The sequence below is a fragment of the Zeugodacus cucurbitae genome, chromosome 2 (assembly GCF_028554725.1).
Source record: "Zeugodacus cucurbitae isolate PBARC_wt_2022May chromosome 2, idZeuCucr1.2, whole genome shotgun sequence".
NCBI classification, from domain to species: domain Eukaryota; kingdom Metazoa; phylum Arthropoda; class Insecta; order Diptera; family Tephritidae; genus Zeugodacus; species Zeugodacus cucurbitae.
Window position 1 is genome coordinate 45794375 of NC_071667.1, and position 25842 is coordinate 45820216.

General features: G+C 35.5%; 1 protein-coding gene across 6 annotated transcripts in view; it reads right to left on the reverse strand.

The window, feature by feature from the left end:
- Positions 1-25842, reverse strand: part of LOC105212406 (uncharacterized) — a 59086-nt gene that overhangs the window by 19857 nt on the left and 13387 nt on the right. The window contains exons 1-7 of one of the 6 annotated variants that reach the window (XM_054234210.1): positions 19651-20055; positions 16620-17892; positions 9302-9541; positions 6943-7196; positions 4528-4709; positions 2830-3207; positions 1928-2177 (exon numbers count right to left, since the gene is read on the reverse strand). In XM_054234210.1, coding sequence (XP_054090185.1) covers positions 1928-2177; positions 2830-3207; positions 4528-4709; positions 6943-7196; positions 9302-9541; positions 16620-17694 — 2379 coding nt within the window. In that variant the 5' untranslated portion in view covers positions 17695-17892; positions 19651-20055. Of the gene's footprint in view, positions 1-1927; positions 2178-2829; positions 3208-4527; positions 4710-6942; positions 7197-9301; positions 9542-16619; positions 17893-18461; positions 19437-19507; positions 20056-25842 lie in introns of those variants that run through there. The other 5 variants (XM_011184350.3, XM_054234215.1, XM_011184352.3 and 2 more) reach the window with 5 other exon arrangements.

The following is a 25842-nucleotide window of genomic DNA, read 5'->3' on the forward strand; positions in this document are numbered from 1 at the left end:
CTCCGAGCCGTTCGATACCAAACGAGGCTTCAGACAGGGTGACTCACTATCGTGCGACTTCTTCAATCTATTGCTGGAAAAAATAATACGAGCTGCAGATGCCGATGATATTGATATCATCGGAAGCAACAACCGCGCCGTTTGTTCTGCGTTTTCCAGACTAGATAAAGAAGCGAAGCGTATGGGTCTGGTGGTGAATGAGGACAAGACGAAATATCTCCTGTCATCAAACAAACAGTCAGCGCACTCGCGTCTTGGCTCCCACGTCACTGTTGACAGTCATAACTTTGAAGTTGTAGGTAATTTCGTTTATCTGGGAACCAGCATTAACAACACCAACAATGTCAGCCTTGAAATCCAACGCAGAATCACTCTTGCCAACAGGTGCTACTTTGGACTGAGTAGGCAATTGAAAAGTAAAGTCCTCTCTCGACGAACCAAAATCAAACTCTATAAGTCGCTCATTATTCCCGTCCTGATGTATGGCGCTGAAGCGTGGACGATGCAAACATCCGATGAGACGACGCTTGGGGAGAAAGGTTTTGCGCAAGATTTATGGTCCTCTAAACATTGGCAACGGCGAATACCGCAGACGATGGAACGATGGGCTGTACGAGTTATACGACGACATTGACATAGTTCAGCGAATAAAAAGACAGCGGCTACGCTGGCTAGGTCATGTTGTACGGATGGAAGAAAACACTCCAGCTCTGAAAGTATTCGATGCAGTACCCGATGGAGGAAGCCGCGGAAGAGGACGACCTCCACTCCGGTGGAAAGACCAAGTGCAAAGTGACCTGGCTTCACTTGGTGTTTCCAGTTGGCGCCAAAAAGCAAAAAGGGGAATGAGTGGCGCGCTCTGGTGGATTCGGCTATAATCGCTTAAAGCGGTTCCTACGCCAAATATATATATATATATAAGTAAGAGGAGTAATTAAATTCTCTTTTCATAAATTTTCCCGCGGAGCTAAGGCAGTTATTCTGCGGGCCAGTTTCGAAACCATAAACCACTGACTAGCGATTGGCAAGCCCACACACATTAATAACCGTTTCCAAACGAAGCTTATCTTCTAAACCATTGTAGAAATACGTTACTTAAAAAATACAAAAATGTATTCTATGTATTTCCATAAATGTATGTATATGTTTCTTCACTAATCTAGGGGTTTCTAAGCGAATTGTGTGCAACACAAATGAAATGTCGCGGTTATATTAATTCGAAAAACCTGTTGTTCTCAAAGTTGTTAAAGATGTAAGCGTGGGAATTTGGATTTATGTGCGGCAAATACCAACAATAACAACTTAATTTCCTCTGGCGGAGTGGGAGAAAGTTAAAGACTATCGTTCATAAATCTAAACATTTATGTTAAAGTCCTTTAGAGGTGAGGGCTTGTCTGCCTGCCTGCAGCTTATGTAGATTGCCTTGTGGCTCAATATGACATTCGCTAACCACATAGAGAAATTTACTTATGGCAATTGAAATTGATTCATATGCGATTTTATGAAACATTTTGTAGATAGAGATTTTGTAATAACTCATTCTGCCATTCTCAGAATACTAAAACCGTGCCTTGAAACTCCGCAAGAATATACTAAATTATTTTTACTCATTGAACACTATTAGTTATGTTATATTATATGTTTGACTGGGATTTTCTTCTCATTTGAGGTATGCCTCTTTATGAAGCACCTTTTTATCGCAGGAAACCCCTTGTAAGTTTGCTATTGTTTGCGTATTTTTTTTGCGAAACTAAGATTGACAGTTCTATATCTAACCATTATACTGCAGCGTCCACAAAAGTTAAATGAGGCATAAAATATTGGAAGAGTGGATTTCATATATAAAAGACCTCACCGCTCAGTAGGTAGAAACCGTACCAGTTCTTCGCCTGATGCTTTCGCATTACTCTCTACTTGGTTCACTTACCGATAATTGTTGCTGTTGCTGTTGTTTTAGTAATTGCTGTAACTGTAGCTGTTTAAGTTGGTCTTGTTTTTGTTGTTGTTGTGCGAGACTATTGCGTGCCGGATCGTATTGAGCCGCGATATGTGCGGCTGCGGTTAATGCCTCAGCCGATGGCTGCTGCGGATGTGATGGCCGCGGTGGTGGGGGCGCATAAACTGGATTTGGCGCGGATTGTGCTTGTGCTGGAGTTTTTAATTTCGTGGTAAATAAGCTGTGGAAAATAAAAAAGTAATAAATAAAACCGTTGTAATGAATTGCAAATTTAATTCATTTTGAGAGAAGCCCGCAGAGGAAAATGCCGTGAGTGATATAAGGATGCAATGTTAATGGAGGGGAAGAGTTTACATATATTTCGTTGGAAATGTTTATACCTTGATATATGGAGCACTTAAGATAGCGAAACATAGGATATGTGGATCCAACTAAGAGGCATTATGTTAGGAGGGCAGGTAATTTAGTCAATTTCGGATTTGAAATAAACACAAGTGCGGTTATTTGCTGTGTTATGTCAGATTGGTGAGTTAGTTTAATTTTTTTATTTTCGGTTAAGCTTTCTTAGGGTATTAGAAGAGGAGATTTGAGAGAAATACTCAAATTTAAGTCAATTGAAGGCTGGAACAATTATTTAATTGGTTATGATACTCAAATGTGGTTTTGAAAACATTGAGTTTAAAAATTCAAAATAGTAGTAGAAATTGCAATTAGTAAAAATTTCGGTAATTTGGTAATTTTTCAATTCGAAGAGTATGATTTGTATGCTGTCTTCTTGTTTTTATTGTATTATGTGGAAGAAATTTTGTAAGTATAGAATGGTTGTTTCGCCTTCATTCTTTTCTACTTTAATTTGAAATAAAGCGTTTCACCTTTGTTTCAAATTATTTTCACCATTCAAAAATGGATTGAAACTATGACTAGTGGCGTGTGGTTTCTGTAGATTATGTGTTTGTTGTTGTTTCTGTTGTGTTTTCAGTTTTTGTTGTACGAGCTGTTGTTGCTGTTGTAATTGCATTTTTTGTTGCTGTACAAGTGATGGTGGTCGTTGTTGTTGTGTAGGTGGTTGTTGCTGTGTTACCGGTCGATACCTTTGTTGTTGATGTTGTTGTTGTTGCTTTTGAGAAATAGTTGGCTGTGTAGTGCCCAAACCCCAAACAAGTATCTCATTGGCATCCTTGTTGGCATTTGGTTTAAAATAATTAGAATTTTCATCAACTTGTGCCGATCGATTTATATCGCCAATATAACTGCAAAATGAACATGCAATGAGAAAAACGAAAGAGAAGGTTCATGTAATGTGTTGAAGGTGTAAGCAAATAGTAGAATGAGAGTTAGGTTAGATAAATACATATGTGTAAGTAAATAGAAAATCAGGAAGAAATCCAAAATAATTTTTTTTTTGTAATATATTAGGAATGAAGTGTTGAGGTTTTATGTAAAAGTTGTGTGTTGTTGCCGGTGGTGATTCAATGCTTTTAGTTTTGTCGTGAGTTTGAGGTGTATGCTGTAAGGCAACTACATGCAAACTTATAGATATTCAGTAATCATCAAAATGATTTTAGACTAGATTGTGTAAGGTATTCAGTAGGCTATCTGCTACGCAGATCAAGAGGATCTTCTTTGTAGTCTTGTAAAACAGTCTTTTGTTATATACATAGGCAAAACGAAACTCTTAAATATCGATAAACTAATTTGAGCCTAATGCGTAAATTCTATTTCAGCTAATTCCGTGGATGAAGCCTTACATCAGCCTAAAAATCGGTGAAACCAATCGACGTTGGACAGTAACAGGTTAGAACCTCAACAAAAAGAGCAAAATTAATCTTTCTGAGAAAATATATAGTTCAATAAGCCTCTTGCGATCTACTCTTGGTGGAATACACTGAAGTTCAAAGTTTAATGATACAGTTGAACTTCCCTAACTCGAATCACCATAATCCTCAAAATAACTTCAAGTTAGAGAGACTTCGAGTTATAGAAATTTTCATTAAAACATACAATTTTTCAAAAAGCTGTAAAATATAGATTTATACCCAGTTTGATTGTATTATGCCATGGTATGAAATTGGGCTTCTATTTTCCAATTCAAGAGTTCGAGTTATGGAGAACTTCGAGTTAAGGGTGTTTGAGTCATGGAAGGAAGTTTGTATGAAATTTGATTTCTAAACGCTATTGCCTGTTCATGACAAGCTCAACAGCTTTACATTTATTTCGATTTCGAAAAAATAAATCAAAATGGTAGAAATTCTTCCACTCAAAAATTTCATGACTATTATCACATAAATACATCGGAAGTTCACGGTATATGAATTTCATTAAGGGTCCTCTTAAAAAGTTCCACGCGGTTAGCAGAGATATATAAGGACAAAGTGTTATCCGACCAATGGGGGATACTAGTAGGTATAGAGTTCCCTATAACTGTTTTATAAGAAACTTTTCCATAGATTATTTTGTGACACATATTTTTTAAAAAATTGCACAAAAAAATGGATTAAATCTTTTATAAATAAATATTTACGCAAAACTTCCGTTATTTCCTCTTTATTCTTGTGCGAAATAGTACTCACTCTGAACCCAATCCCGGACCAGAATTCTCCCAATTACCCTCATTATGTTCTAATGAGTACGGGCCGTATGTTTCGTGAATTGGCGCGCCGTGCAAATATGTAGATGGATGTCCCTTTGGAGGATGAGTGTAAATAATTTCCGGCACTGAATGATGTTCGGTCGCATGCCAAGCGGGAACGACCTGCAGAAGGAAAAATAAACAAATTGAAATAAAGTTGGTACACTAGAGATACTTTATATGTATCTAAGCTAGTAAAGTACGTATAATATATATGTAAGTAAATTTATACACTTGCGCATTTGAGCGCTTAAAGGGCAAAAATAAGTAATAAAAGAAATTTTAATTCGAGTACTTTCGAAACTTGCTTTGGGAAATTAATTAAAAATTGCCTATTTCAAAATCTTCTTATTACATCGAAACACACTCACGATGATAAAAAATTTGTTTTCAATCGCAGAGTTTTTAATTTGTATATGTATGCATGAAAATATTCACATGAGTATGTCTCCCTGTCGAGATAGCTGATCATAGAAATATATAAATATATGTACTTATATATACCATTTATATATTGTAGCTTTTACTAACGAACCGTGCGATAAAATTTTGTCCTTTGTTTGCAACAAATAGTGAAAACAATGTGACACTTCTAAGATATAATTTGTTGTACTCCCAACAGGGTGCCACACTGCGACGCACACATGTCAATTCAAGAGCTATGCCTGAAGATTACCAAATTGCCACTCGAAGATAATTATGTAAATTTTCAATACATTTGTTTGTATGTACCTCAATTCGCAAAGTACTTTTGCATTTCCAATGTCATCGTCATGTTAATTTACATTTCTAAACTTTTACGGGCTGTCATATACACAACCGATTAGACCTTTCAATGAAAGTGCGATTGCTTGCTATTTTTTGCGCAGGATTGAAATTTATACCTTTTGAATTTATATACACGCCTCTTTAGTAGTTCTTATCCGAAGATATACACCAATGGGGAAATATAGTGTTTTCTAATAACATGGATATGGTACAAAAGGTTTGGCCCCAGGTAAATCTTTGATATCAAGAAAAATTGGTAGAAAAGTGGTCAAATCAGGCCAAATATTTTATTAGTTTTCTTATACGATGTACCAAACTTATTCGGTATGTGATGATGTATATGTATATATGTTACGGCTCGAACTCAAGCCGTCCTTTCTTTATAATTGTAAATACATACATACGGTATACCATAGATATTGAAGAATCTGTCGGTTTTGCCTAATATATGTATGTTGTGACACTTGAGAAAGAAGAGTGGCTTATTAATGTGAAAATTCAATCATGAAATTCGCTGTTTTGTACTTATTAAACATCTTTTTTGTATGGATTGCTGATGACGCACGGGCTTCTGGGTATGTACGTATGCATTTGTGGATTTGTTGAATTAAAGCAATTGGTGACATTTGTGCAGGATGCGGTTTGAGCTTTGTTGGCGTAGGTGTTGTCGGAGTAAAACTAGATTTATGAATCTCATTTGTTTGCGTAAAAATAAATATTAATTAATTAAAGCGCGTGAATATTCGGCTATATAAATATGTAACAGTTGACTACTAATTACAGAATGTAAAATTTCTGCCTTCATTAGTGGCTGATATTAAAAGTAAAATAAACAATTAAATTAGGCTGTGAAGCATACGTGCATGAAAATTATATGTTTATACAAGGAAGCAAGTAGGGTTTTTTGCCACTCGTCATGGTATAATATAGTAATAAGCTCAGCTCATTCGCACGTATTTCAATTAAAAGCATTTGTTGTCACTGAATTTCACCGTAATTTGATAGATACAGATATATAAAAGATACACAGAGTGTCACGCAAAGAAATCTAAAGGCGTAGTATAACTGGTTGCTAACGAAATTGCAAATCAAAGTCAATTGTAATGCTTACGAATTACTTTCAAGTAAAAAAATTTAAAAAATATTCTAAAACTCTCAGAAATATGTAGCTGCCTAAAAAATCTAGCCATTATGTCTTTCCTCTCATTTAACAAACACAATGTATATGATATATAAAAGTTATGTTCTACAGAAATAAGTATTTAAATGATATCTATTAAAATGCTAAATTTATATAATCACTTTTCAAGGAGAAGTATATTTGCTTTCTTAACATAGCTGAGTTTAGTTAATATCGATCTATTAACGTCTAAAAGTAATTATGTCATGACCTTACTTTATCTGCGCCAGCTGTTTACCCAATAGCTAAAGCTTTTCCTACAGGTATGCTAAGTCGCATGCCCACGAACAATTTTACACCTACTGCTTTTCATTTACCATTTTATTTTCGCCATTTCAATTCAATTCGCCGCCTTCTATCACTTACTTTCTCATGCCGTTTTCCGTTTTCTGGCAAACAGTTACTTACCGTGTGATGGTGGTCGATTAGATGATGGTGGTGATGATATTTGGTCGAGTGATATGTCTGTTGATAGTAGGAACACAACTTGAAGAGGTGCGACAGCGCGGGGAAGAGGAAGAGCAGGAATTTGAGCAGCAACTTCTTGGCAGCGCCGACACCAATCACCAACGGCAACAGCCAGAACAATTTGATTTTGATGATTTTTATAATGAGCACCAACGCCAAAAATGATAGCAATAACTTGCTGCGTAAGAATTTCTCTGAAATAAGTTGTTTTGTTGTAGCATAATTGGTTGGATTTCATTGAAAATTTCAAGTATATACTTGGTGCGTTTGAATGACAATACAAGGGCTTTAAATTGTTTAACAATGGGGAAATTCATTCAATTCAAATATTAATAGCTCTGATGTGTGTAAATAGGAATTAAGGGAAATTTAATTATATAAATATAAAAATCGTACAATAACCAAAAATAAATAGGCATTTGAATTGAAATATGCAATTGAACTGGGTATTATTATTACAGGACCACTTACACACAATTGTGGTATTTGTATTATAATTAAATGATTAATTTAAATAGGTATTGACTGAGAATTTTTATACTCTCGCAACAAAGTTGCTAGCAACAAAGTTGCTAAAGAGAGTATTATAGTTTTGTTCACATAACGGCTGTTTGTAACACCCAAAACTAAACGAGTTAGATATAGGGTTATATATACCAAAGTGATCAGGGTGAAGAGTGGAGTTCAAATCCGAATGTCTGTCTGTCCGTTCGTCCGTCTGTGCAAGCTGTAACTTGAGTAAAAATTAAAATATCTTGATGAAACTTGGCACACTTATTTCTTGGCACCATAGGAAGGTTGCTTTCGAAAATGAGCAAAATCGGACCACTGCCACGCCCACAAAATGGCGAAAACCGAAAACACATAAAGTGCCATAAATAAAGCTATGGAAATAAAATTTGGTATGAAGGATCGCACTAGGAGGGGGTATATTTGGATGTAATTTTTTTGGGGAAGGGGGCGTGGCCACGCCCCCAAATCGGTTTTTGTATATATTTCGCAAACCAATAGAGCTATATAAACCAAACTTTCTGCAGTCGTTTTTTTTAGCCACTTCTTAATACATTCCAAAAATGAAAGAAATCGGATAATAACCACGCCCACCTTCCATACAAAGGTTAGGTTGAAAATTACTAAAAGTGGGTTAACTCACTAAGGAAAAACGCCAGAAACACTAAATTTCACATAAGAATTGGCAGATGGAAGCTACACTCAGATTTTTTTACAAAATGGAAAATGGGCGTGGCGTCGCCCACTTAAGGGTCAAAAACCATATCTCAGGAACTACTCGACCGATTTCAATGAAACTTGGTTCGTAACAGTTTACTTACATCCCAATGATATGTTGTGAAAATAGGCCAAATCGCTTCACAACCACGCCTACTTCCTATATACCAGAACTTTGAAGACAATGTATAAAATAAGCACTAGTGAAGAATAGTGTGGCAGCCCCATTCTAAAAATCGCCGAAATCGGACCATAGGTTTTTAAGGCCATATATCGAACACGAGGACCTCGGTGCTTCTAACCTAATATTATGGTTTCCAACTTTCAATGGACTTTATACAATATATATGACGAATATGTGGGTCAAATTGTGTATTATATAATATGAATAAAGTTAAATAAATAAATTGCGAGAGTATAAAATGTTCGGTTACACCCGAACTTAGCCCTTCCTTACTTGTTATTTTTATTTTTTTTAATTTCAAATATGATACCAACTTGTAGCTTAAATATTATTTAATGCAAAATGTATACTAAATGAAAATCAATGATGACTTCCTTCATAAATGAAATCTCAATTCAACGGTTTGCGTAATTATACAACAACTTCTAAAACCGCTCATATAATTTCACATCTTGAAATGAAGTTTGGTTTACTTAATATATATTGATGACAATTTCTCTGTTTATGTTTACTTATCTGAAGTCATTCCTTAACATTCCTTCATACAGAACTGAACTCTTCGAGTTTTCTTCAGTATTGTCCTAATAACCTCGGAAAGCTTTTAACATCATTCTTTAATTTGCCCTCAAAGATCACATCCTTTCGTTATTTCACTACATACTATTTTTTTTACGCGGATGATGTATGTAATGTCTCTGATCATAATGATGTTAAAATAATGACTTATGACAGTTTATATTAATATTAAATTACATAATTTAATGTAATGAATTGAATAGTTGAATATTTTCATATAAACAAATTTCGTACGACATGAGGACTACATCTCTCGGGAGATTGGCAAACTTTTAGGTATAATAATGATAATTTTGTGTTTTAAGAACTTACGTATCTTCTTCATGATTACTTTGCCAGCCAAACGGGCTTCCACTTCTTGTTTCGGTATCATTTCCAGTTTTGCAATTATACCATTGCCCTCGAATGAACGTGGAGAAATACGAAATGTGGCGCCGTCGAACATCATTTCTGGTAATTTAATTTCCAAATCGTGTGTTATGGCGAATTTTACGCTTTTGCCATAGAGCGCGTTGGTTACTTCCTCAATTGGCGTTTCAGGGTTGTCGCTGTCTGCAGAAAACAAAATAAAATGAAAATTCATTAAAATGAATTATAAAGATACTTTAAAATATGTGTTTTAATTATTTTTGTGAAAAAGTAATGCAAATCTCCTTAAGTGAACCTATATATCTTAAAAATGAATAATATATCTGCATACTGTCCCTCGAAGTATTTTGCTTTTTTAACCAAAGCAAAGTATATTGCTACCAACCATTCATTAGAGTTTTTGATTTATCAAAAACATTACATTGAAAGTTCTAACGAATATCGATAATACAAATGCAAATTATTTAAAAATTAGTAACCAGTCGTTGTAGTTACTAGAGAAAACCTTAATTACTCTTGAAATTGCGTCAGACCCATCTTTCTATATGGCCCAACACCAAAAAGACGTGGTATAAATTGTTGCTTTAATTCAAATAATTTTTATTTTTATTTTTCCTATTATTTCATTTAAAGATCACTGTAGACCCGGTCGAGATAAGCTACAAATTTGCTCCTCTTTAGATTTGTTTATTTTCATTTAACTGCGAATATTTTGCGTTGCTCGCACTGTAGTGGATAATTTGGTCTTACCCTTCCCGCTTTGCTATCTCCTTAGCCTTTCAACTTTCATTTACTATTTGCTCTCTTAGCTGAAAGCACTAAAATACTTTTACTTGGCAGCAAACCTTTCTATTTAATGTTCCCTGCATTTTGAGTATTTAGTATTTGTATTTATTTTGGGCAGCAGCTATTAAGTTGGCCAACTAAACACTACGGCAGAGTGGCAATTAATTTGTTGGCAAATTCGGTCTGGGCACGGGCGGCTCAACTATGAAATTCGATTTGGTGTCGGGGTAAAAGCTACAGCCACAATCGAGTTAATTCGCTTTGGGCCAAAAGTTCCAAATGGACGCTGTTGTTGTTGTAGTCTTCATTTGCACTTGAAAATGTAATTTAAGGCAGTAAACAAAGGCTAGTACGAAAGAGTGAGTCTCCATATATGGTATATTTGTGTGTGTGTGTGTGTCTTAGCACAAATTGGCGAATGTAAGTCACACGGAAGGCGAAAAGTAAAAGCAAAACTTTGCCGGTAGTACACGGACTGACGTCAACAAAAGCTGCACAATTCAGGAAGTCTAATGGATGGCGTCTGTGCACATCCACGCTGACTTGGACTCAAATAACCGAGATTAAAGTAAAAGTAAATCATTTAATTTCATAAAAGTCTGCTGGGTTAGTATGTATTAGAGGAAATTTGCGCTTTTTAGGGGAACTGTTACAGCGGATATACACGTCGTCTTTAAGACATTGACAAATCATGGGAATTTAGGGATTCTGGTAAACTCTGAGTTGAGGGCGCTTGTAGTAGACGGAAACAACAATAAGTTGTTGTAAAGTGTAGGTTTATAAACGCGTTCAAATATATACAGGGGACAAGCGGTAACGCTGAATAAATTTGAGGCATCATCACAACTAAAAAATTAATTAAATACATATACAGTTATACAGCAACTAAAAGGGTAATGTTAATAGCTTTGACACAAACAGTTCCGAATAATTTATTGATTTTTATTATTAAACAAATATACGAAACAAAGAAAGAAACATGTCTGTACTTCGCTTCATTCATATTAACACAGTTAGTTTTCACGTTAAAGCAATGCACACTTTCTTCCATGAAACTTTATTGTTTTATTATAACGGGTGATTTTTTTGAGGTTAGGATTTTCATGCATTAGTATTTGACAGATCACGTGGGATTTCAGACATGGTGTCAAAGAGAAAGATGCTCAGTATGCTTTGACATTTCATCATGAATAGACTTACTAACGAGCAACGCTTGCAAATCATTGAATTTTATTACCAAAATCAGTGTTCGGTTCGAAATGTGTTTCGCGCTTTACGTCCGATTTATGGTCTACATAATCGACCAAGTGAGCAAACAATTAATGCGATTGTGACCAAGTTTCGCACTCAGTTTACTTTATTGGACATTAAACCAACCACACGAATGCGTACAGTGCGTACAGAAGAGAATATTGCGTCTGTTTCTGAGAGTGTGGCTGAAGACCGTGAAATGTCGATTCGTCGCCGTTCGCAGCAATTGGGTTTGTGTTATTCGACCACATGGAAGATTTTACGCAAAGATCTTGGTGTAAAACCGTATAAAATACAGCTCGTGCAAGAACTGAAGCCGAACGATCTGCCACAACGTCGAATTTTCAGTGAATGGGCCCTAGAAAAGTTGGCAGAAAATCCGCTTTTTTATCGACAAATTTTGTTCAGCGATGAGGCTCATTTCTGGTTGAATGGCTACGTAAATAAGCAAAATTGCCGCATTTGGGGTGAAGAGCAACCAGAAGCCGTTCAAGAACTGCCCATGCATCCCGAAAAATGCACTGTTTGGTGTGGTTTGTACGCTGGTGGAATCATTGGACCGTATTTTTTCAAAGATGCTGTTGGACGCAACGTTACGGTGAATGGCGATCGCTATCGTTCGATGCTAACAAACTTTTTGTTGCCAAAAATGGAAGAACTGAACTTGGTTGACATGTGGTTTCAACAAGATGGCGCTACATGCCACACAGCTCGCGATTCTATGGCCATTTTGAGGGAAAACTTCGGAGAACAATTCATCTCAAGAAATGGACCCGTAAGTTGGCCACCAAGATCATGCGATTTAACGCCTTTAGACTATTTTTTGTGGGGCTACGTCAAGTCTAAAGTCTACAGAAATAAGCCAGCAACTATTCCAGCTTTGGAAGACAACATTTCCGAAGAAATTCGGGCTATTCCGGCCGAAATGCTCGAAAAAGTTGCCCAAAATTGGACTTTCCGAATGGACCACCTAAGACGCAGCCGCGGTCAACATTTAAATGAAATTATCTTCAAAAAGTAAATGTCATGAACCAATCTAACGTTTCAAATAAAGAACCGATGAGATTTTGCAAATTTTATGCGTTTTTTTTTTAAAAAAAGTTATCAAGCTCTTAAAAAATCACCCTTTATTTCAATGTACAAGACAGGTTTAATTTTTGGGGAAAGTAAACGAATCTGGACCATTCCAGTAACTTCGTTACTAGAGCCAGAGATTTTAGCAATATGCTTCCTAATTTCATGTTGATCATGTAAATAATACAGTTGACATTCCAACTCGAACTCTTGAATTCAAATTTCATACAAATTACCTCCCGTAACTCGGAGGTCTCTCTAACTCCAAGTTTTTTTTGTGGATTATGGTGATTTGGGAAGTTGAATTGTATTTTTAAGTATGTTTTGCAGATATATACTTAGGGAACCATTTAGGGAATACAATTTAGCTGATTTTTAGTGTTTCTAAAGTACAATTTACAACAATATATTTTAATTAGTTAATATATTCATTTAATATATTCGTTTTATTTTCTATGAAATAGAGTAATAGTAATAACATTTATTATGCAAAGACAAATATAGTTCTTAAGAAGTTACCACCTGTCACGCAATACATTTGCTTCCCATATTACCGAATCAGTTTATATAATCGGAAATGATACTACTCGTTTCAGACTACAAATGCACTTTCATTTTCATTTTCATCTCATATTTATGTTTATTATACTTTATTTCTTATGGTAATTTATGCTAATTCTTTTATATTACTTGCTTTTGTCGATTTCATATACAAATGATTTCATTATCATTCACATAAATGTATCTGTATGTATACACCCTGTAGGAAAAGCACAACTCCCTTCCATTTTCAATTCAGATTAATTTTATGAAAGCTATTATGGAAGCTGTTAGTAAGATCTCAAATAAATTTAACTGAGTCAGGGTAAAAAACGGTACAAATATTAATCAGAACAATACAATTTTTTTTTTTTGGATATTGTATATTCTAAACCAATTACAAGTTAAGTTATTATTCCATTCTATTTTTAAAGATCTCTCTTTGACATCTCTTTTTATATTCAGAAAAGCATGGATTATCTCTTTTCAAAATATTCGAAGATATAGCAAAGTTATTGTGAATTATAATATAGACAATATATGGGTTTTACTGTTAAAGGAAACTGCTCTGAAGTGAAATAATTCGAATGCAAACTGTGTTTAATACATTTTGTATAGTTTTTGTACATATACTTTTTTGCTTCTTGGTGATTCCGCACATTAACCATATTTTTCAAAACAGTTCCAGTTACCAAAGAATAAACACTTTCGACCATTTTGATTGCAACTCTCGCCAGGGCTTGTTAATGGCAGTGTGAATGGATGACCGCTAAGCTTGAATGTGTCTGAGCGCAGACTTTTACGTGCTGATCGACGCTGATCTTTTTTACTTCTTTCTTCACTGTAACGCAATATTTCTTGTTCGTGTTAACGTTTTTATTTAACACGTTTCTTTTATCAGCTTCTTCTCCGTTCGCTCTGATCATTGATATTAACTGTTGCTTGTTGCTGTTGCTGGCTTCTTAACAAAAATTCACTTTTGCTGGAAAAACTTTCACTAATCAGAGTATGCACGCAGTTACATATTTAAGTAGATGTGTTTGTGTGTGTATATGTATGGATATGTGAATATCACAGTCGATCCGAGTAAATAAGTGCATGCATATGTATGTATGTATGTACATTAAACGCGTTTGGTCAGCACGCAACCGAATTTATGTGAAAATTCCAACTCCACATGCACAAATGTAGCCAATCTCTGATTTCGTTGCGCTTCTAAATGTAATCTTGGTGAAAAAAGCCGGCTCAACATTCGTTGCGGTTCACGTAAAGTCCAGTGATTGTTGAGTCATTCTTTTCGCATTTATTTTGTGAGAGTGTGTATGTGTGTGAGTCTATGATATTGTTTATTTTGCACGTCGAAACTTTCATTAAACAGTTGTACACGCAGCAGTTTGTTTGCAACAAAATTAGTTAATTTAAGTGCTTTGAGGTAATTGAAAGAGAGGGCTCGTACATGGTAGCATGCCTCATCTGATCTTAATATTATGTAATTGTTGTCATTGATGTAACAGTGCAGTTAATTGTCAAAGATAATTTACGCAATTAAGTTTCTACCGTTTAATTATCTGCTACTTGAAGTCCTACATTCGTATTTATTATGTAAATAAAAAATAATTGTGCGACAATAATATGATAATGGCAGAAATACTCTCTAGTTGTCTATAAAAATGTCAAGCATAATATTATGTATTATATAATTAGTGGTATTAATGGTAATGCGTGTTTGTTAAATGCTTCTGCGCTTCATAATTGGAACATTTGCAGTTAGTTGTTGCATATTTCACTCATTTTACTTGAAGCTATCTATAATTCCAATTCAAAAAATATAGTGACAATTTCGAAATTTTTTGAAACTTTTTATTAATAGAGTCGATTCCTTGACCGCATATATATTTATATAAAGTTCACCCAAAAAATATTAGAATAAAATGATATTTCGCCATAATGCTAATATGAACTCTGGTAATTATTATAAGAATTAGTTGAGTTATTATCAAAAAAGAGTAAGAGTGGTCTTGGTAAAACCTTTAAAAAAGCTGCCATCGATTGGTCACTCCTCTGCTCGCCTGTCAAAAATTTTACATGTGAAAGCAACAACAAAGTTATCGAGTTGAATTCGTGCAGGAGAGTATGCGAATACCTCATTAAAAATTCTTTCGCCGCTTGCTGAGTGCAACCAAGTTTTGTTTTACACATTTTAGAACAATTTTACTATTGTTAACGGCTCAAAGGACAAATTACTGTCAAAACAATAAAAATTGGCGAAGATAAATCGTAAGTATTTTTGTATTGAATTTATTGAATAAAAATCTTTAATAGTAGAGTTCAGTGCGACCAAGTATAGACAATTCGATTTCAGTGCTGGCAGTTCGTATGAAATTTTGGAAAATTTGTTCGATTGGCTTGTCTATAGCAGTTAGCCAATCGATGACAGCTAAAGGTTCGACTATGAAAAACTAAATATCATTCAAGAAGTAAGTAAATGAAAATTGTGCAAATTGTTAAAGCCACCTGTCTACTACATAAGCCATCGGACTAGACTTAATTAATTTAATGACTTAATTTTCAAACCTCATGGGTTTAACATTCTTGAAATTTATTATATTTTTATAGTGTATACATAAGAATAATATTTATAACACTATACAAAGCCAGACAACTGGGCATTGAATTAATAACAAAAAATTAGATAATATCCATATTTTAGATTTTTCAATGACAAATATTCTGTAATTGTAATTTTTTAAAAAAATCAATTTTTTCGAACTGCGAAATCGAATATTTCATTTTTGTAGACTAACTTTGAAAATCGGAGAATACAATTTTTTCACTTATGACAAAATTTAGTTCGGTCCAATACCCAGAAAAAAATCGATATTGTCGTATAGTGTAATTGTATCAAAAATCTTTAAAGATTTATAATATATATCTTTTACGACCTACATCTTTAAAACTGAGACTAAAAAATAAATATCTCCAAATTAAAGGGTTTTTCAATAGGACGCTACAAACGTAGACCGATAGGGACAGCAAACGACGCCATATTTTTCCCGCTCTTTTGACATTTCTCTTTCGTAAGGTTTGCATTTCATAATCCAATAACGAGTCGAAACCAGAAACGTAAATTGGACTGTGCAACAATTTGAAAATTATCCGGATTTTCATTGAAAAATCATCATCAGCGATTAGGTTCATTTCTGGCTGAATGGCTACGCAAAATATGCGTTATTGGTCAGGCAGCAATCTTCATGTAATCCATGAGTCACCATTGCCTCCCGAAAATTGGAAAATTGCGTTCAGCGTCTGGACTTCTGCAAGAGTGCCCGTGTTGGGCATGCAAAAGAAATCGAGTTCCATACATAATGGCATCGAATGTACTTTCACAGGAATAAAGTAATAATAATATTTCATTGATATTCCAAACCGTTTTTGTTATATTAAAACTTTTGTAGCGCTTTTATTGAATACCCTTTTAGTATAAATAACTTTTCAGATTGTGTCGTAATTTGTAATGAGCATCTTGTGTAAATATGTATATAGTATATTTGTTCTTCCTTTTACTATCCTTCAAATGTAATGAAAATTGATAACTTTGGGTTTTACTTACCTTTCGTGCCGCGTCCTTCTTCATGGGGTATCTCGTTGGTGAGCACTTGCTCCTCGTCGGCTAGTGGCATTTTGATTGAATTCTGCTCGTCCGAAGAACCATCCATGCTATTCCTTGCGGCAGCGGCTTCCGTTGGCTCATGTTGCATATCCGTATAGTCCACTTGATTGCGGTAGAATTTCAAACGATGCGTCACATTTACATCGTGTGCGTCGAGCGCACCATTCAAGTAGGAGAAGACGTTCTTCTGGAAACAACTAACGGTTGGTTGTTGGTAGCAATCACGTATAATGTCATCCCACAATTCATTGCCAGTGGAGAAACGCCTTGCGAAACGCATGAAAATCGAGTCGCCGCCATTAGTATTACGGCCAGCATTGTCACTACCGTCACTGTCAACATTGATTTGGCTTTGATTGCTCCAGCTATAGCCGTGGCTGGCTGTTGCATCCAGTTCTTGCCAATTGCTTGTGTTAATTGCTGCTGGCGCGCTGCTAACCTCGTCGCTGGCCGCATGCAGTGTGTGATTGCCATACGTAGTGGATTGCATTGGTGTCGTACTCTCATACATGTCCACCACTTTGGTTGGCGTCACACATGTCACCGATAACAGGATGACGACGAGCAGCACAAATGGACGAAGTCTGTCGGACAAGTGGTAGCCTTGCAGCAGACACATCGTTCGCATACGCGACGAATTCTGTGGCGTGACTGATGCTGCTGAAGATGGTCTTTGGAAAGATGAGTTATTTGCTGGCGTTGCCCTACTGTGCCGATTTCGCACGCAGTGCTTGTGGTTGATCTCGTCCGCAGCGGCTGTGTGACTATGTTTGCTGTTGTGGCTGTTGGCCATGTTGTTGCTGCCTTGTGGTTGTTTCAACCAATTTGGCAATATGATTGATCTATGGTATGTGTTGTCGTTTGTTGTTGTTGCTTTAGTTTCTGCTTTCAAATCGGTGGTTCTCACCATTGTGCTTGCTAACAAACCTTCTTGGTGGTAATCGTTTAGCAGTTTCTTCTGCTGTTGTTGTTGTGGATGCGTCCACTTCTGTAGTTGGTTGTGGCTTTGTTGCATTTGTTGTTACTGTTATTGTTTATTCAATTATATTCACTTTTTGTTTTAGTTATGGTTTTTAGAACTTCTTCTTTCACAACATTTAATGCTGGTTTAACTGTAACATTTAACTACTTTCTACTTCTTCGTAATTCTTCCATTATCGAAGTCACTTTTTTCTCAAGTATCCGGCTGAACTTGTTGCACTAGTCACTGAAGCTGCATATTCAATTAGATTAGTAGTACTATTTTTGTACGGTGTTCGAATATGTTTTGGAAATTTGTTGTTAGGGAAGGAGAAGTACAGACCTACTTTATTTCATCAATAAGAATTCTAGTTTGATTTACTCTTAGTGTCTAAGGTACATTTTGGAAGCGTCCCCTGATTAGAATCTGAGCATCAGCTTTTGAAATAAAATCGTAAGAATTTCAGAATGCTTCATGAGGAAAATAAAGCCAAGTCTAAGTGTCGTAATAGATTACTGAGCAATGTTTGTAAGAGCAACGTTATTATCTAGTAGCATTTTGGGACAAATTTTATGCTGTATTGCTGAGAATTTTTTTATGATTAACAATTTTACTATTTATAGAAAACATGTATAATATCAATATTTCATCTCAAAGAGATTGGGTAAGTCAGAAAAAAACCTACAGCGACAAGCGTATATTTTCATGATCCTCTCTAACTTTAAAATACCAAGCTCATACACAAAGGCGATTCATAATGCTCATAACTATATAATTCCACTTTTTTAAAATAAATTTTAAAAGATCAGCACATAATTTACTATATTTAAGGTTGTTTCCATCAATGAGTGATTTTAAGAGTTCTGTGACTGTGATATTGGTCTTCCAGTCATAATGTCCTTTGAGAGTCTTATTCTTTATACATTTCATTCATGTCTCCTGCGTCATTTAGATTGGAACTTGCAGCTATCTAAAAGAACATAAGCATTAAAATCTTTTGATCTTTTGTTTCGTTCATTCGACTTGGGGTTCGTTGCTTAAGTCTTTTGTTTGGCACTATACATACACGTACATTTGTACCTATGTTGGCCGAACAAAGTGTTATTTGACACCGTTTAAGATAATTTTTTACCCATAATGGCATAACTATTCGAAAACACTCTATTCAATTACAAATATTTTCTTCATTTGTTTAACAACTAATTCCATTGTACACCCTTGCACTAAAATATATGAATAAAGACCCTTAGAAATCAGCAGCTTAAACAGATTTTATGAAAAAAACAAATCACTAAAAAATGTAAACAAACAAGACACAAAGGCGCGCCCGGCGATTGTGGGTGAGTATGTCAAAATGTTGCCCACTTTTCGAACAATTTCACTACGTGCTACGTGCGCGCTTAAGCCGCCTATTTGAGCTATTGTATGCGAGACCCAATACTTATTGTTGTGCTCACTTTTCTATGCCATATGCCATCCACACAATGGCCAATCAATTGTCACTTTGGAGCACTTTGGGGAAACGCCGCACTGTGTGTTTTACTTTCTTTTGGCGTTTACACTTTTACAAATTGATTATTTTGCGCAGAAATCGTGAACGGCTTGAAAACTGCCAATTAGCACATTCTTGTTTATTGTAATTTTTATAAAATTTTTTTACGTTTTTTTTATAGCAGATTTGGTATATCGCACTCTTTCTAGGTGAGCCTAAAGTGAGCACAACAATTACCATTTTCTCAAACACTTGCTGTTACGTTTGACGCTAATAAAGTGGGCGCTCGTCATTCATTTATTTCAGTATTTTTGTTGTTGTATATTATTGTTGTTGTTATTATTATATAGTTTTAGCTTCACTGCTTTTTGTCACCTTTGCGTCGTTTGACTTTCACAATTTAACACATTTCGTTTTACACATTAACATAGCAGCGCGTAAGAGTGTCACCGCTGTGCGTTTGTTGTTGTTTTTTTTATTTTTATTATTCACTTGGAACTTTCAAATTCCTTACATACAAATTCATATATGCAGTTTGTACAATCTGTTTGGAAGCGTTGGCGTGTGCGTGCGCATGCGTTGTCATTCGGCAACTGAACGTATAGAGATCATGGCGCGCATTTTTCTTCTTGCGGTGGTACGCTATGTGGCCTAAAAGCAGCGCCAGTCATACGAAAATAACAATCGCTCAGCTGAGGCAATTATGATGTGATTCGAGTAGATTGTGGCAAGTTAATAGCTGCCGTTCGAAGACTTAAGACTGGTTTTAATATTTTTGCAGGCTGTTGCTATTAGTTGTTGTTGCTGCATCAGCTGCTATGAAGCTGTGAATAGAAATCATAGGTATTTGTTGTTGCCCACAACGCGATGTTGTCAAAATTGCAACTCAGCTTGACTCGACTGCTTTCTGCAAGCTATTCTTCGTCCAACTAACCACTAACTTGTTTATATTTCTCTCTATCGCTCTCTCTCTCTAGTTTTACTATTTCATTAGCGCTCTTTTTCTCACTGATTTTTGCGCTCTCTTTATTAGCCACTTGACTTCGTTAAGTTTTCTCCAGAAGTTGCACGTTGAACGAAAGCGGTACTTGCTGTATATTGCCTTGACTTTTCGAATGTGCCTTGACTTTGTGTGTTTTGCATATATGGTATGCCTTGGGGCAACAGCTGTGTTGTCAGACTTCTGCCATATTGAGCGTAGACGTCTGTTTGTTGTGAACGGAATTGACTTCACAGGAATTCTGTCTATTTCGTGTTTACATTCCGCGGTAACCATTAAACTCACCTTACCGGTAGTCTTCAAGTTATTTAAGGCGAGTGTGTGTTGCGGATTAGGCGGATAAGCTGAGTAAGTCGGCCATATTTGCTTGCGGTGCATTGCTTAGCTTGTGTCAGCGGTAATTGTACTAAAGTTATGAAATGATATTATATCTAACAAGACCTCCCACGCTTCAGAATACATTTTTACCAAACAAATTATATTATTGACTCTTTTTGATTTGCATATGATTGGATTGCTATATGAACATATATAAAAGCGGTCCTTGTGTCTACGCAGAACCTCGACACAATTCCTGATTCAATCAGCACTAAACACATTTTTATGTGGCAGTCTCTACTGAGGCCAAATGCTACACAATTTATGTCATAATAAAACTTCTCATAAAAATCCATTTGTTGTCGGCTTAAAACTTGTAGAAGGAGAAGTTCGAACAAATAATGCCTTGGGGTTACAGCATTGTAACACTATTAAGCATTTCATTACATGTAAAATCTGAATCAAAGCGCGTTGAAGCACCTATATAAAGGTATCAACACTAGATAACTAATGTTTACAAAAAAAAGGGGCGAGTATCCTAACGGACGAAAAGATGACGATTACTGTGTATTATTAGGCCAATTCGAATGTCAGAATCCCGCCATGACAATGCCCCGTTTCAGACTTCCGCCGTCGAAACGGCCAAACTTTTTTACTTACTTTTAAAAGCTTAAAGAAATGCTAAGTTCGGGTGCAACCGAACATTTTATACTCACGCAATTTATTGATGTAATTTTATAAAGATAACACAATTCGACCCATATATTCGGTAAAATGTCGAATAGAATAACGAAAATCATCATAAATAGTATATGGGGGCTGAGGTAATTCCTGAACCGATTTCACCACCAAGATACAATATGTCGAAGACTATACGCTCACTTAACTAAGATATATCGCATATTAACCGATTTATAAAGCCCACCGTATATTTGAAAAACCTGTAATTGGGATCAAGGGGAAGTTATGCCCCGATTTTAACCATTTTTATTAGAGTGACAAACTTTTATAAGAAAAATATTCCCTCTGAATTACATTAAAGTATCTGAGGGATTTACCAATATTTTAGGTGAAAAAATTCACTTAGGCACTGAGTTCTTCATGTTCAAAGTTGAGTTATATGGGTGCTTGTGAACCGATTTCGCCCTTTTTTATACTGCGTGTTATCAGGGTGTCAAGAATATATTATGTATCGAATTTCATTGATACCGGTCGAATAGTTCCTCAGATATGGTTTTTGGCGCATAAGTGGGCGACGCCAGGTCCATTTTTATTTTTTTTTTATTCTGAGTGCAGCTTCCCATTTCTGCCATTTCTTCTGCTTCTGCTAAATTTAGAGTTTTCGACGTTTTTCGTTAGTGAGTCAACTTACTTTTAGTAATTTTCAACATAACCTTTGTATGGGTGGTGGGCGTGTTTATTATCCGTTTTCTTTCACTTTCTTTCTCTTTTGGACTGTATAAGGAAGTGGGTAAAAAAAATTACTGCAGAAAGTTTGGTTTATATAGCTTTATTGGTTTTTGGTGGGGGCCACGTCCACTGTAAAAAAATACATCCAAATGTGCTCCTCCCTAATGCCAAATTTTACTTTCATAACTTTATTTATGGCTTAGTTATGACACTTTATAGGTTTTCGGTTTTCGACAATGGTCACATTTTCAATACCAACCTCCTCAGGGTGCCAAAGAATATGTGTTCCAAGTTTCATTAAGATATCTAAATTTTTACTCAAGTTATCGCTTGCACGGATAGACATCCGGATTTCAACTATACTCGTCATCCTGGTCATTTATATATACATATACATATATATATATAACCACATGTGTAACTCTCTTATTTCTGGGTGATACCAACAGCCGTTATATGAGCAAAGCTGTAATACTCTGTGCAACATGTGAAATGTGCGTAGAGTATTTTTCGAACTGATCTATCTGTAAGTCTGCTGTACTAATCAACTGGGTAACATGTTGCGAGAACTTCGGTCGAACATAATTTAAAAACTGAAGTAGAGCTATAGGAACGAATATTAAAGACATCGCCTTGGTAACTAGAGTAATGACAAACTTAATCAATTCATGTAGAGATTACTTCTCTAACCTATAAAACGGCTAGTGATGAATAATATGCAAAAGGCGATGAATTTATTTGAATTGAATTCGACTCGCTGTTAAGTTATTGATTGGACTTTAACAGTTATATAGGGGAAGTAAACTGTGAAGTCTACAAATTTAATGCTTTATAAAACAAGTCTTGGAAAACATGCGAGGAAAAATCCAAAGACACGAAAATAGTGTACGCTGAAAATACTAGTTTTAATAGGTAGATGACGGTTTTGACCATGGCCAAGGCTACACAATATCCAGTAAAGCTGTGATAAAAATGCCAGAGATGAAGATGCAGTTGCAGTGAAAAAGAGGTCAACTGCCAGCGCGAAAAGCGCTTAAACTGGAGTAACCAGTTCGTGGTGAACACATAATCCACTTGACGCAAGCGAGTTTCGCTGGCTCGCGCAAATATTTGAACGGCAAAGACAAAATATAAACGTGAATGTGAATGTATATGTCCAAATATATATACATATTAAGTAGTATATATTTGTAGGCTTAAACATTTTAATGAACGCTTCAAAAAATTTTCCAAATACTTGAATGGAAAATCGAATGAACTGCAGATACTTCAAGTACTTGTAGATAGTTACATAGTAATACATTTTTGCTGATATTTAAGCGAATTGTTATTTTCGGAAGTTCAATATCTCTCCATCATTTAACATTCATTTATTTTGCTATCAAATTAGTTGCGTAAATTGATTTCCAATAATGCCGTAGAGAGAATAGTAAGAAAATGATTTATTGAGTTATTTCCTGCGCAAATTGACGTTTAGAGAACAAACAAGTGTCTAATGTGCGTAAATATGAGTAGGTGTGTGCGTGCTTATTAAGTTGACTGCGTTGTAAGTTGGCAACCGCTAGACAAAGCTGTCATCCAACGTCGCCAACAAGTCGACCAGCACAGCTACCTCCACACCCCAACTCTAGTTGAGAGCATATTTGCAAAAGTTTGAGTTAGCGCAGCAGGGTGGGGGAGGTGAAAGATTGGGAAGTTATTCTAGTCTATATAATAAAGGAAAATAAAGAAAGGAGCTTCTTTGAAGAAGAATAGCGCACACATCAAAATAGGGATGCAAACATCGTGAAATGAAACATCGATAGTTCGATGTATCGATGTTTCTTCAAAACCCATCGAAATCAAAAACATCGACCATTAAAACATCGATACATCGAAACATCGATGTATTTTTGAACTTTTTTAACTTATTTTAAATTTAGTGTGAAAAGCTAAAGGATACAGAAGCAGAATCATAAATAAATGAAATGTAGAACATCTTAAGTTGATACCTTCTATTATATGCATTATAGTCATTATATGTCTGTTAAAGTTTTGTCTCAATACATAACAGAATTTCAAAACAACGACATGGAATGTTTTTTCACTGCCATTTCTTTTCGATTTTACTTCTGCGTGATAGTTGCCCTGGGTTTATAATACAGTCGTTTACTCGGCACTGAAGTGGCCACAATGTGTAAATATTATAAGCCTATTTATTTTCTCTTCAACCTTCCTTCCCTGTAATTGTAGATAAATTTGACAGCTTACATTTCACCTTTTGGTGGACCAAATGTTTATTCTGGTTCCAAATATCAAACGAGTATTCTGTTTCACACTCATCCGAAGATTCCGTTGTATCAGCGCGATTCTTTGAATTTTTTATGAAACAAAAAAATATTTATTTTAGCCATACCATCTTTAAAATGCAGTAATTTGAATCTCTGATCTAACGCAGTAGCCTACGCCAGAATTAAATTGTATAAATAAATCATAAAAGTAACAGCAGTATTGTCCAAGCGCACATTCCCTCAAAGAATTCTCCGTATTTTACAAAAATCGAATTCCAATGTAATAAAGCGTATCCAAATAGAGGGTTTCGAGTTAATACCCGAAAAAGTGTGAAGGTGTGAAGTCATTTTTTTATATAAAACATCGACATAAAACATCGTTCAATGTGACATCGATGCATCATGTTTTTAGATTCGAGACATCGATGGCTAACATCGATGCTTTTTGACGAAAACATCGATGTTTCAAAAACATCGATACATCGTTTGCATCCCTAATCGAAAATGAATTGCCAAAACAGAAGATATATGAATCGAATGGAGGAATAGTGGCAGTGCAAATACATATGTGTGGTGCATAGTCAGTTGTCACAGCAGGTACACTCAGCATGCTGAAATCACCTTTACTGCAGGGGGTGGGGCCGCCCATGTATACGTTCAGTGTAGTAACAAACTGTACTGTAGAAATTGAAGGTACAGTAAATATAAAACTAAGTTCATATTTCGCGTTTTATACCAATATTCCACACCTGTGTCTTTTTAGCTGTCGTTTCCAGATAGATGGTAAATATTGGCAGCTCGTGGCATTTTGCAATGTTACCACTCTTTCCAATTTTCTTTTATTTTATACAGCTTAGCGAAGACGAAATGTTATATCCATATACATAATTTGGAGGAATGCTACCTATAGGAGAGGCCGGAAAAATGTCCGGGATTATGTAGACTCTATTGCGTTTTATACTCTCGCAACAAAAGTTGCTAAGAGAGAATTATAGTTTTGTTCACATAACGGTTGTTTGTAAGTCATAAAACTAAACGAGTTAGATATAGGGTATAACAAAATGCAATGGATAACGTGCGTAAAAATTAAGATATCTTGACGAAATTTGGTACACGTGTTCCTTGGGACCGTGAGTAGGTTGGTATTGAAAATGGGCTAAATCGGACCATTGCCACACCCACAAAGTGGCGAAAACCAAAAACCTATAAAGTGTAATAACTAAGCCATAAATAAAGCTAGAAAAGTAAAATTTGGTATAAAGGATCGCACTAGGAAGTGGCATATCTGGATGTAATTTTTTTTTAAGTGGGCGTGGATCCGCCCCAAATTAAGTTTTATGTGAATATCTCATTACATTACACACCATAAAAATTGATATAAAGGGATAATAGCCACGCCCACATCCCATACAAAGGTTAGGTTGAAAATTAAAGTGCGATAACTCAGTAACGGAAAATGTTAGAAGCTCTAAATTTTACAGAAGAAATAACAGAAAGAAGTTGCACTCAGATTTATTTACAAAATGGAAAATGGGAGTGACATCGCCCACTTATGGGTCAAAATCCACATCTCAGGAACTACTCGACAGATTTCAATTAAATTCGGTACATAATACTTTATTGACACCCTGATAACGCGGATGAAAAATGGGCGAAATCGGTTCACAACCACACCTACTTCTCATATAACTCAATTTTGAATTCCATCTGAT